At 34.3% G+C, this 13,832-nt stretch overlaps 1 protein-coding gene across 13 annotated transcripts in view; it reads left to right on the top strand.

Annotated features, from left to right (window-relative positions):
- KCNT2 (potassium sodium-activated channel subfamily T member 2) overlaps positions 1 to 13,832 on the top strand; it is a 351,003-nt gene that overhangs the window by 165,085 nt on the left and 172,086 nt on the right. For all 13 annotated transcript variants that reach the window (XR_011535342.1, XR_011535341.1, XR_011535339.1 and 10 more), the window contains exon 13: positions 4,034 to 4,142. Coding sequence is in view for 8 of the 13 variants with exons in the window: in XM_070602415.1 (XP_070458516.1) it covers positions 4,034 to 4,142 (109 nt within the window). In the remaining 5 variants the exon portion in view is untranslated. The remainder of the gene's footprint in view (positions 1 to 4,033; positions 4,143 to 13,832) is intronic.

The raw sequence follows: 13,832 nt of genomic DNA, 5'->3' as shown, positions 1-13,832 counted from the left end.
GGCATAATCAACTTGAGAACTGACTAAATGTAGGGGTAAGGGAGACGGGGCAGTACAGGATTTGGAGTCTGGGAAAAGGAATAATGACCAGCAGGGAGATGAGCTCCATTTGGGATAAGAAGGTCAAAGGACAACCAGGGCCATGGCATCAGAGAAGCCAAAGGAGAAGCCAGTGCCCTACATGTCACATTTTGCCGTGAGTCCAGTAAAACAAGAAGAGCGAGAATCAGATCTGTTTAGTAACTTTTCTCTACTCACACAGTTTGTAAATTCTGAAGTGAGATTAGAACCCAAGATTTATGACTCTGAAGCTTAGCTTTTCCCACCTACTTTTTTTTAAATAGACTTTCTGTTTTTGAGCAGTTTTGGGTTTACAGAAAAATTAAACAAAAAATATAGAGAATTCCCATACACCCCCTCCCCCCCCATTATTGACATCTTGCATTAGTGTGGTACGTTTGTGACAATTAATGAGCAAATGTTGATCTGTTATATTATGTTTTTTTTGAGGAAGATTAGCCCTGAGCTAACATCCATGCCCATCTTCCTCTGCTTTATGTGTGGGACGCCTGCCACAGCATGGCTTGCCAAGTGGTTCATAGGTCTGCGCCCAGGATCTGAACTGGCAAACCCGGGGGCTGCCAAAGCAGAGCACATGAACTTAACCCCTGCACCACTGGGCTGGCCCCTTGACAGCTCTTTTTTTAATTGCTGAATAATATTCCATTGTCTGGATGTACCATGGTTTGACCAGTCACTATTGAAGGACATCTTGGTTACATCCAAGTTTTTGCAGTTATGAATAAAGTGGCTGTGAACATTCAAACGCAGGTTTTTGTGTGGTTAAAGCATTTGGGTAGGGCCCTCCCAGTGGCTGAGTGGTTAAAGTTCCATGTGCTCCCCTTCCGCAGCCTGGTTCACGGGTTCAGGTCCTGGGCAAGGACATACATCACTTGTCAGCCATGCTGTGGAGGCATCCCATGTGCAGATTGGAGGGGGATTGTCACAGATGTTGGCTCAGGGCTAATCTTCTTCAAGCAAAAAAAAAAAAAAAAAGAGGAAAATCAGCAATGGATGTTATCTCAACCAAAAAAAATAATAATTTGGGTAATTGCCAAGGAGCACCAATTATTGGATTATGGCGTTAAGGTTATATTAGTTTTATGAGAAACTGCAGATTGTCTTCCAAAGTGGCTGTACCATTTTGCATTCCCATCAACAATGAACGAGAGTTCCTAATGTTCCACATCCTCACCAGTATTTGGTACTGTCAGTGTTTTGTTAGTTATTTGTTAGTCATTCTAGTAGGTATGTCTTTCATTCTTGTTTTAATTTGCAATTCCCTATTGTAAATGATGTTGAGCATCTTTTCATATTCTTATTTGTCATTTGTGTATCTACTTTGGTCAGGTGTCTGTTCAGATCTTTTGCCCATTTTTAAAAGGGGTTGTTTGCTTTCTCATTATCATTTAGATCTTTTATCCTGTTAGTAACTTTATATGTAAAATGCCTCTCTCCTAAACAGCTTAGAGTTGGGTCTTACTTTATTTTCCTTCTGATATTCTTTATGTGTTAGTATTTAATCCATTAACATTTAATGTAATCACTCATACGATTGGATGTTGGTCTAACTAAATTGCTTTCTGCTTTTCCCTACTGATTTTTGTTCCTCTGTTTCCTCTTTTCTACTTTCTTTTATTATTTGATTTTTTTTTTCTTTTGGGAATTCAAGTTTAATAAACTGATTGGCTTTTTAGAACTATCTTTTGAAATTTTTGTAATGGCCGTTACAGGGACTACAATACACAGCTATAACTTTTCATAGTGAACTTCCTGTTAATATGGTACAACTTGTTAAAGTCAGAAACTTTGCATTTATTCTTCTTCTACTATCCTGGATGTTGTAGTTTTCAGATGTCAGTTATCATCATACGTTTGAAACCCCACAATTGTCTTTTATAGTCACACAAATATTAACCATTTTTGATACTCTTCTTTGATTTCTGAAGTTCTAACTTTCTGTCTGGCATCATTGCTCCATTGTTGCCTGGTTTCCGTGATTTCTGATCAGAGTCCTTGGTCATACGACTGTTTTTCTTTGGCTGCTTTCAAAATACTATCTTTAGCTTTAGTTTTTGATAATTTGACTATAACGTCATTAGCTGTGGTGATCTTTTTGTTTATGTCATTAGGGATTTGCTGGGCTCCTTGAACTTGTAAATTTATGTATTTTACAAAATTTGGAAGTTTCCAGCCGTTATTTCTTCCAGTCATTTTCTGCCCTTTTTTTCTCTTTTGTTTGCTTCCCAGGAATTTAATTACATTATCTAAGACATTTTTACCCTGTTCCACAAGCCCCTGAACTCTGTTCCTTGTTCCATCCCTTTTCTCTTTCTTCTCCAAATTGGATAATTCTATTGATCTATGATTAAGTCCACTGACTCTTTCCTATGGCACCTCCATTCTACTTCAAAGACCATTCAGTGCATATTTTTCAGAAAGTTTAGCTTTTCACTTAATTTTTTAAATATTTTCTATTACTATGCTGTTTTTTTCTATTTATTGTGAACGTTATTTCCTTTACCTCATTGATCATACTTGTAGTAACTGCTTTAAGCCCTTGTCTGGTAATTCAAACATCTACATCATCTAGACACTTAATGTCTGTTAGATATTGTTTTGTTTGTTTCCTTTGAAAATAGGTCACATTTTCTTGGCACTTCGTCTGTTGAGTAATTTTGCGGTGTATTCTGGATGTTATTTTATGTTGTAGAGGCTTGGATGCTCCTATATTCTTCCAAAGAATGTGGATGCTCTTGTTTAAGCAAGGAGTTAATTTCATTCAACTCAAAATGCAAACTGTATCAGCTGGCAGAGGTTCAAATTTCAGCTGAGATTGCTTTTATTCTGTCCCCATGCATGCTTGGTTCAGAGGGCAGCCAATGTTGTACAAATTTATACACGGGATTTGTGATTTCTGTTCTCTGCCTGTCCATTTTCTGGGGTTTCCCACCCTGCCAGAATAATATTTAACCAAATACCTGGTATATAAACAATCTCTCAAATCTACCTCTGTTTTTAATCCTCCTTTTCTTTCCCTAACAGCATTGTCAAGTAGAACCTTCTGTGATGATGGAAATGCTCAATATCTCTACTCTCCAAGATAGCATTGAACTAGACACATGCGGCTTTGAACACTGGAAATGTGGCTAGTGTGACAGAGGAACTGAATTCTTAATTTTAATTGATTTAAATTTAAACAGCTATATGTGGCTAATGGCTACTATGTGGGCAGGGCTACCCTAGAACATGTTTTTGCTTCTTTTTTCAAAATGTGTGAGCTACCTATGTGGCGTATTTCTTTTATAATTCGCTTTGATATAGTCAGTTGATAAATAATAATTTAGGGGTGACACAACTTGTAAGATTTCATGTTAAGCATGATTTTCACTTCCTTTCTAAGTCTTAGCATCTTCTTTTTTAAACTTTTTCGATATTTTTTGATATCTGAAAGTTGTTGATCTCCTCCAACACACACACACACACATGCATGCACACTCACACACATACAAAGTCAAAATCCTTTTACCTTTAGTGTTATATAAAAAAGTAAAGTAATGTGTTCTCTCTATATATGGTCACTGTAATCATGCCCTTGTTAAAATTATTATAAATCTGTATTTTTTTCATGGAAACTGTTACTACAAACTTTCAGTTGTGCTGCATTTCTGAAGGCTTCTGATCCTCAACTATTTTGTGGGAAAATTATTTTGGAGCTTGTCAAGAGATTCCTCTCTTAATCTCTGCTATTTTTCTCCGTGCTGGTAATTAGCCCTGATTGGATTCTGTGCAGTTAGTCTCTTCCACAGAAATAAGAAGTATCTTTAAAAATAAGTCCTCACAATGAACTATTTTCTATGTTTAATTTTAAATTGTGGATGTGACCATTTAACACACAGATTGATGATTTTTTTCTTTATATATTATAAATTTTCCAATTTATTTCATGGTATTTTGATATTTATCATTTCAGGACCACCAAACAATTTTGAGAGCATGGGCTGTAAAAGATTTTGCTCCAAATTGTCCTCTGTATGTCCAGATATTAAAGCCTGAAAATAAATTCCACATCAAATTCGCTGGTAAGTTTAATCTCGAATGAGATACTTTGAATTTCCTCAAACTCCCATTGTGGTTGTAAGAGTTATTTCTCTGAAGTTAGTGACAACTTAATATATTCATGATTCTGTGGAATAGGATTTCTTTCTTATCATCTACTTGTTATAAGAGAATTTATTCAGTTTCAAATGTGAGAAGATAATGTTTTGGTGTGAATCTTTACCTGTGTATATAATTTGGTGATTTTAGCAACTAAACTTACCGGATAGCATGTTAAGCATACATAGATTAGCACTGATATTTTTGTGCATAGTAGAGACACAGGTTTCAAATGCTCATCTATTAATTTGTGCTTAGAATTTACACATAGATAAATAATACTTTGTTATAGATTATTTAATATACATATAAACTTACCATGCAATAGAGTAATATATTAAAATATATTCAAGTATATTTAAATAGGTTTAAATTGAGGGTAGATTTTAAAAACAATTCAAGAAAAAGATACATGTGAGTTTTTCTTGGAGGCACTTCTTTTAAAGTAATTATTACATGATAGTATACTTTAAAATGTCAGGAATTGAACAGCAAAATGGTACTTTATTATTTTTTTAAATGCTTCTGTAAATTTTGGTCCAGGCAGTAATTTGTATACCTTTTTTTTTTCAAATATAACAGCTCTGTTTTTTAATATTATATTTCACCTTAATAGTCTGCAGCTTCAAAAACCACTAAAATGTAAATCATTTTAACTATGTGTTAGCAAAATGTCTTTCCTTCAGAAGACATGTCTGCATATCTTAAAATGTTTGCTTATTAGTACATGATTTTTAAATTAAAAATTATGAACGCTAAGACATTTTTAAGCAATGATAAGAAAGCCATAAAATTATTGGCACTCAGTGTGCTCTGTATCTTATCTTTTAGCCGTGCTACTAGTGACATCAGTTTTTTCTAAAAATGTATCACAAGCAACTTAAAGCAACGGCTCTCAAATTTGGCTGTATTTTAGTATCTCTTTGGAAGATTCCTTTAAGTACTAATCACAGAGATTCTGATTTAAATGGTTGAGATGGTGCCAGGGTTTCTTTAAGCTTGTGTCCTAAACTGAAAATTAAAAATAACTGTACCTTCTCTGTGAACAACTTTGTGAAATTAAATGGAAAAATACATGTAAGATACCCTATCTGCTACTACCTATTATATATGTAAATAGCATTCAAGAAATACTGATTATTTATCTAAAAGAACTTTGTGACTAAGCTATCTTATTTTTATTGTTATTTAGCAAAAGGAATATTTTTGCAAAATTTTTATCGTACTTGGTAATGACTTGCTATGATAAAACTTTTAGGAAGGCAGTAATGACATACACACTAGGGGAAGTCCTAAAAATACAAATTTAAATTCAAGTGCCACCACTTAAGATTTAGATATGCAAATTAGTATTCAGAGGCTTATTTTCCTCTCCTGCTAAATGACCATAAATATTTGATGTCGCTATTCCATTGGTTGGGATTAGCAGTAAGGATTAAATAATGTCTGAAATTTATTAGGTGCTCCATAAATAAGTATTGAATGTGGATCTTAAAGCAATATGTAGTTTGGGAAGATAATTTGTAATTTTGAATGTGTTAAAACTAAAATTCAGAACAGACTCTAGTTCTTTGCTCTTTCTTTAGCAAGCCATTGACACGCTCACAACAGGTAGATTACACTCACTGAAATAGTCTACTTTTAAAAACAAAAAATGACAAAGACTGTTTTCATTGATTCTCTTTCATATTCTTGTCTTGCCGTTATTTTGATAAACCCATTGGAACGAATGGAATGTTTAAAAGTTCTATGCCAATGGTTTATCTCAATGTTTCTCATTTATGGCATCTGCTGCAATTCCTTCTAATAATGTCTGTATTCTTTTATGGCTGAGATTACAACATCTCAGAGGAGCTCTTTCTATATTTGGAAAAGATGAACGCATCCCAGTTTCATTAAATTGCCATGAAGAATAGGTTGGGTTGATGTATGAGACTCTCAAACCAATGCAGTAATATACTTTATATCTCAGCATGATGTTAAAAAGATTATGGAGTTTACCTTTCAGAGAGCAGTGTATCAAGCTGTCACTTAGTTTGTGTGGTAGATTATTAAAATAATGGTCTTCAGTAAACCATGCTCCTTGCGTCTGTGTCCTGTTCTGATGTGACTTTGCAGCTTATTCCATGAGAAGGTGAAATGCATTTCCCACCTTTGAATATGGGCTGGTCTTGTGACTTGCTTTGGTCAATAGACTGTGACAAAAGTTATATCGTATGACTGCAGAAGCTGTACCTTAAAAGGCCATACAGCTTCTGTTTTCCCTTCATTGGAACACTGCCCAGAGCCAGCACGTGAAGAATCCTAATTTAGCCTCTGTGAGAATGAAATTGACCTGGAAAGTGATGCTCATCCATCGCGGTCGCCCCCCCTCCTCTTTAGCTCCTAAGTTACCCACCAGCCAACTCAAGAATCATGCAGATCTCTAGAACTTTAAGAAATAAAGTGTTGGTTGTGTTAGGGTCACTAAGTTTTATAGTTATTTGTTATTCAGCGATAGATAACTAATATAGTTTGTAATAAGATAATAATTGCTTTAATCTTGTCATATCTACTTGATAATATTCATTGTTTTTGTCCTTGTATTCTCATGACTGTTAATAGCACAATTCCAATTATCACAAGATGTAAAATGAGATATTTTTATTTCTGTTTAAAATAAATAGCCTCTTCAATTCACCCTAAATTGTGGAACTACTACCATGATTATAATTTATGTATTTTTAAAAAATAAATTCATGTTTTCAAAAGATGAAAAGGAAAAACTTCAAAATTAGACTTATAAGTATATAAACTATTGGAAAGCAAAAACAATGTAGCAACCTAGCAACTATTACTTTATGAAGATCTACCATTCATATAATATGTGATCCTTTTATCCTGAACAAAACGACTGTAGGCATTCATTAAAGTAAATTACTGAATTGCTACACTATTATTTGAAGGAATTCTTACATTAATTATTATACTATTAATTATAATTAAAATAATCTTCTACACTTTGATCATATTCACAGGGGAAAAGTCCATATAGACAGGATTTCAGCAATAGAGAAGATATGCTCTTACTCATATCACTAAGAGAGGAAGGTAAAAATAGTAAGCCTAGAGATAGACAGAAGGAGTAAAATCCTTAGCAGAAAAATTGTTATAAGAGAGTTCTGCATATAAACCAACACTGCGATCTGCATTGTACTGTATACAAGTGCATTGCAAATTATGAGATTCAAGTAACATAGAAATATATCTCACAAATAATTTGATTATTTTTTTTAAAGATTTTTTTTTTTTCCTTTTTCTCCCCAAAGCCCCCCGGTACATAGTTGTATATTCTTTGTTGTGGGTCATTCTAGTTGTGGCATGTGGGACGCTACCTCAGCGTGGTTTGATGAGCAGTGCCATGTCCGTACCCAGGATTCGAACCAATGAAACACTGGGCCGCCTGCAGCGGAGTGCGTGAACTTAATCACTCGGCCACGGGGCCAGCCCCTATAATTTGATTATTTTTAATACCACAGATTTCCTAAGAAAAAAGTAAACTCAAATTGACTCAGAAAAACAATGTTTACTTCCAGCAATTTGTCCTTTTGATGATAAATTTGTCAAAGTAAAGAGATTTATATTGCAAATTCTGGAATGAGACCATCCTAGTCAAATCTTCGTTCTGCTAGACATTAACTGAATGACCTCAGGCTTCTTAATCTCCCTAAGCTTGATTTCTTCAATAAATAAAATGAGGATAATAAGAGAAACTATCCCATAGGGTTGTTAAAATTTAAAAAAACTGCTCAAAAGAACATCAACCACTAGTCATTGGTACCTATCAAATCGATGATTATCATTAATCTGGAGTGCCTGTTTTTCATCCTCCTAACAAATCTATATTATCTTTGTTTCCAGGAATAGTAACTGAGAATTGCCCAGGATATTTTATAAACAACTTATTATATACATTAAAAAACACATAGTTCTTAGCATGCACATATTTTCCAGAGAATAGAAAAACTATCTCCTCAAGTCATTTTATGGGCTAACATAGGCTTGATACAAAACATTAAGTATAGTATGAGAAATGAGAATTAGAGACCTAAATTAATTGGTTAACATAGTTGAAAATTATATAAAATATATTAGCAAAATGAACAAAGTAATGTATTTAAAAAGTAATATATCATCATAAAGTTGAAATTTTTCTAGAAATAGAGCATCATGTTAAAGGAGAAAACATTATCATCATTTCAATGGTTACAAAAAAGCATTTGAGAAAGAATTCAATAACCATTCACAATTTTAAAAACAGAAAAAGAAAGAAAAAGTATAGCTTTATACAGGTGAAGAACTCCTTAACCTAAGGCAAGTAATGTACAAAACAACAGAAGAAAAAAGAATATTTAATGATCACATGTTGAAAGTCTATCCTTAAGATTAGGTACAAACAAAGGTGCCTATTAAACCCAATTTTACTTTTCATTTTCCTGGAAATTCAAAGGAGTGCAGTAATGCTACAAAAATAAATAAAGAAGTAAGTATTGGAAATGAATAAATAAAATTGCCATTATCCACATATCAGAAGATTCTCTACAAAGAAAATTTAAAAGAATTTTCCTTTCTCCCCATATAACATTTCCCTTAGGGAAGTTCATCCATTTATCTGATTTCCAAAATTACATCTCTCTCAGCACCCACCATGAGCTCCAGTCTTGTATCTCTAACTGCATAGTCAGTGTATCCTATTAGGTTTCTAATAGCTATCTCAAAAGTAAGATATCTAGAAAGTTATTGATTTTCCCTGACCTAAAATCTGTTTCTCCTCCGTTCTCCCCAGCACCATCTACTTAGAACTCAAGCCAAAAACCTATGAGTCATTCTTCCATCATTTCCATCTAATCCAAACCCTATAGGTTATACTCCCTAAATATCTCAGCCTTATCCCCTGACACAACCCTAGTCCATTCCATGATCGTATTTCACTTAGGCTATTTCAAAACACTCCCCTTTCCTTTTCTCCTGGGTATTCATAAGTTGTGTCTCTAAGCTTACTGCTGCTCTTCATATCCCCCAGCACATTTGCAATAAAGATTGCCATTTGTCTATTAAAGTTAGGCAGCTACATCTTCATACCTCCAATGTCAGCCTAAACTCACTAGTTTCCCCTTTCCGATACAGCGGTGTCAACATCATTATTTTTAAAAGATTCTTTCTGGTGGGTTATTTTTTGTCACCCTCTGTAGATCCAAAGTCAAATGGTCATGTAGCTTTGGTTATCTTAAATCTCTTGTCCAGTGACAAATATTTTTATCAATGCACTTCTCTTTTAAGAATGGCAATTGGCATGAAACATAAGAAGAGGTAATGGCAGTGTTCTGGAGCGATGACTAATATAAAAACGTGGTTGTACGTTTCGTGTTCTCTGTCAACCTCTTGTGTGACGAGCGAGTCTAGTAAAGTCTCTCCAAGGTCACAGATCTGATCTGAAATCACCTGGAAAAAAGATTATGCCTCCACAAGATTGAGCCCTTCATAAATTTTCTCCCCTTAGTGGCAAAGCCATGATGAAAAAGGCAAAACATTATAGTAGTTCAGTTTTCGGACTGTTTCTGTAGCCCAAATTTAATCAGAATTTTTAAAAACCAAACCCATGTCTCTTTCTCCACTCTACATTCCAAAAATTACTTAAAAAATAAACACATAAAACAAAACAGACGAGGGAAAAAACGTGTACTTTACTAGAGAAGAACTCCTTTGTTGAAAAGCCTTGAATGAACTTAAAGAATAAACTGTGCTCTCCAATTAGCCAGTTGAATCTAAAAGAAGTTTCTTATTTGTCTCCTACTCAGATGAAATGACTCAAAAAATCAGTGGGAGATGAATCTGTGTAATATGAGTAAATTACTTGCTAAATTTAGGTTACCGCTCTATCCCCAACCCCTCAAACAAAGTGTTGTGTCATCTGTGAATTTTCAATTCTCGTTTCTTTGTCAACTAATTTTCTTTCCACTACTGGGTCGAATGAAACTTTCCCACTTCATTTTAACAGATGTAAGAAGATGTAAAAGTCAAATTGGCAAATTTTCAGCCACAAGTACTAGAGAATGTAAAACTCAATTTGTAAATAAATTTGTGAATTTTCTGTGAATTGTATTTTCCATGCTTCGAGTGTGATATTTCATAAGGAACACGATTTGAATTAAAGTTCATGAATGAAAGGAAGAATCGTACCTCAATCGTAAAGTGTTGACTAAATGAAATACTTTCCACTTCACAACTAAAACTTGCCTAGAAGAATGATTCATTACACTAGAATTGTAGGAGTTAGTTCTGGAAATTAAAAAAAAAGCTTGCAGTTGCAATAAAAATTAAAAGTATAGACAAAGAAGATATTTTTTAACAATATATTTGACAATATTATATAAATATATATCTTTCTTATAGTAGATAGTCATGGCTATCGTTATAAAAGCGTTGTTTAAAATACACACACATACAGATGCACACACAAACACTCACATCTTGGAGAAATGTTTTGACTGAAAAATGAAAGTCTTGTCTCTGTTTAGCTACCATCGATTTTTTTACTGAAACACCAGGCAGTCCAATGCCTCACTTTTTCCTACCCCAAAAAGAGAGTGGAAAAATATTTCCAAGCAGTATAAATATTGGAAATTATCTTAGCTGTTTCTGAATAACATATGCATGTACAAGGCTTGATTTTCACCAAATGGTGAGGTGAGAGTTTTTCATGCTGAATAATTTCTTCATGTCCCATACAACACCCACATAGACATCATTTTCTACTTCATTCTTACAACCTACTTAAAGAACATAATGCTTTGAATTCCTATATTTTCAAAAGATAAAACTCCAACACTTTGAAAATTCTTCATTTTTAGATGGAAATACTTTGTTTGACTTTTGTCTTACTGTGGAGATCATCAGAAACCACTTAGCATGAGACCATGTTCAAAACCAGCACAATTTGGAGAATCTTAATTTTTGTTTGTTTCTTCATTATTTTTTACTTTGCAAAAAAATCAAACATGGGGTTTAAAAATTATACAATAAAAGCATGTAATTCCTTCATTTGCATTCAACAATTAGCATTTTTCCACATTTTTCTCAATCTTCTCCCTGTGTACACACAAACACACAAGTGCACATTTTTACTTCAGCATACTTTTTCTAAGAATGGCATTCTGCTACATACTCATGATGATCTTTTCACTTCTGAGGGGGTCAAATAATTTCATGGGTCTGATTCATATTCCAATGTTGTCCATTGTCCCCAAAATGTCTTCTGTAACTGTGCTTTAAAATTCAGTATTAAATCGATATTTTATTTTGCATTGCATTTGCTCTCTTACTTTAAATTTTTTTCTGTTGAAATAATTTTGGATTTACAGAAGAGTAGTATAGACAGTACAGAGCATTCCATATACCCTCCACAAGACACATCTTCCCAGACTGTTAACTTCTTATAAACCATGGTCCATTTAATCAAAACTAAAAAAATAACTTTGTTGTGAATTATTTTTTAAGTGAGATGTATTCTTGTATTTCACTTCTTCTAACAAAATATTACTAACTTATTTGGTTTTCCTTTTTGTAGCTTTTAAAATTTTAATGTGTGAGTCTATTAAATAGCCAAATCAGCTTTCCTGTTTGTTGTCTTTGACACTTGATTAAATTGCTGATGAACATTAGATATTTTGAGCCATTTTCTTGTGGACCACTTCTAATTTAATTAACTCAGAACATCTTTATGTTTTTCTCCATTAATTTTCTTATAATTATCTATTTCTCAAAGACTCAATTTCATGGTTCTGAAAACCAGAGTAGCATATTTCTTCTCCTGTCCTTGGAAATGCCAGCATATTCTCTTACAGTCTAGACCTACAATTTCCAGTCTGTGAAGTAGTTTCTTGATATCAGTATTTTATAAAGAAGACCAGGTATATCCTCCTTCTCTCTCGTGGACTCATTCAAACTTTTTTTTTTTTTTAAAGATTTTATTTTTTCCTTTTTCTCCCCAAAGCCCCCCGGTACATAGTTGTGTATTCTTCGTTGTGGGTTCTTCTAGTTGTGGCATGTGGGACGCTGCCTCAGCGTGGTCTGATGAGCAGTGCCATGTCCGCGCCCAGGATTCGAACTAACGAAACACTGGGCCGCCTGCAGCAGAGCGCGCGAACTTAACCACTCGGCCACGGGGCCAGCCCCTCATTCAAACATTTTTATTGAGTCCTACTGTAAGCAATTTGTTGCGCCAGACACTGATGGTATAATGATGAACAAGATGGACCAATTGTCTGTTCCAATGGCAGATTCTCATTTTCTTTACCTCTCTTCCTTTAATAACAAGTGAGCCGGGGTGCTTTCACATTCTGCCCGAGAATACCAATCCCACTGAGCCTGGCCTTTCCTCCTAAAGCTTCAGTTGTAACCTTATGGTCCTCCTTCCCTACCCTTTGCACTCATATATATCAAAACTCATGATTCTAATTAGGTTCTAGTCTTATCAGATTTTGCTTGATGAACTTAAAATCAATCTGATAAACCTATTTTAGGCAACGTTTTCATGATTTAATATAATATCCCCATCCCTGGAGTAATTATTTTTGTATTGAAAAGAGTCTCTTAAAATACCTTTTTATTTTTCCTGAGGAAGATTCACCCTGAGCAAATATGCATGCCAATCTTCCTCTATTTTTTTAACATGTGGGCCACAAGCACAGCCTGGCTGCTAGTAGTGTGGTATAGGTCCATGCCTGGGAACCAAAACTGAGACACCAGAGCAGAGCACACTGAACTTAACCTCTAGGCCACTGGGGCTGGCCCTTAAAATAGCATTTTTAACCCCAAAAAGAATGAGCTCTTTATAGGATGACCAGTAATTGGAGATGACAAATATTGTAACAGGATGTTTAATCCAACATTGCCTCAACTCATACTGCCTAAGAACGTATTGTACACACACAAATGTGTGTGTGTGCGCATGTGTGTGTGTGAGTGATTGGGAGTTAGGCTTTACTAAAGAATGTTATTGGAGAAGTAATGAGAGACTAATTTTTAGATAAAGGTATTAAATTTTAACTTGAGATAACAAAGTAACTCCAAATGTGAAGTGCAGTGGAGAGGACAAAAAGGACCTCATGGAGCGATTATTTAGGGAGCTATTACGGATGTTAAGGTGAGAGATACTGAGAGATTGATCCAGAGTGGTGATAATGGAAATGGAGAGTGAGAACTATTCAGAAATCATTTCAGATTCATTCTGTAGACTGAGTCATCAATTTACTGTGGGAACCAAAGAAGAGAAATCATTTTATTTTATCTTGGCAACTCCCATCTCGTTTTGTGTATATCCTCACATTTAATATGAATTCTATTATAGTAGTGAACTGATTGATTTCAGTTGCTTAGATGTTCCTGTAACTCCAGAATATGAGTTTCTTAAGTCCTTTTTTTCTCCAGTGATAAGCACGGTGCTTGACTTACAGTATCTATTTCTATAATATACAGAGTATTTTATAAGATTTAAAAACTTAAAAGACCCAGTAATAATGTTAAAAAGCAATACTTATAATTCAGTAAGGTAAAAGTATGCCAAAAAGTATGAA

Source organism: Equus przewalskii, chromosome 31 (assembly GCF_037783145.1).
Source record: "Equus przewalskii isolate Varuska chromosome 31, EquPr2, whole genome shotgun sequence".
In the NCBI taxonomy this organism is placed as follows: Eukaryota; Metazoa; Chordata; class Mammalia; order Perissodactyla; family Equidae; genus Equus; species Equus przewalskii.
The sequence above is the reverse complement of the archived record's forward strand: the minus strand, read 5'-3'. Positions and strand labels throughout refer to the sequence as shown.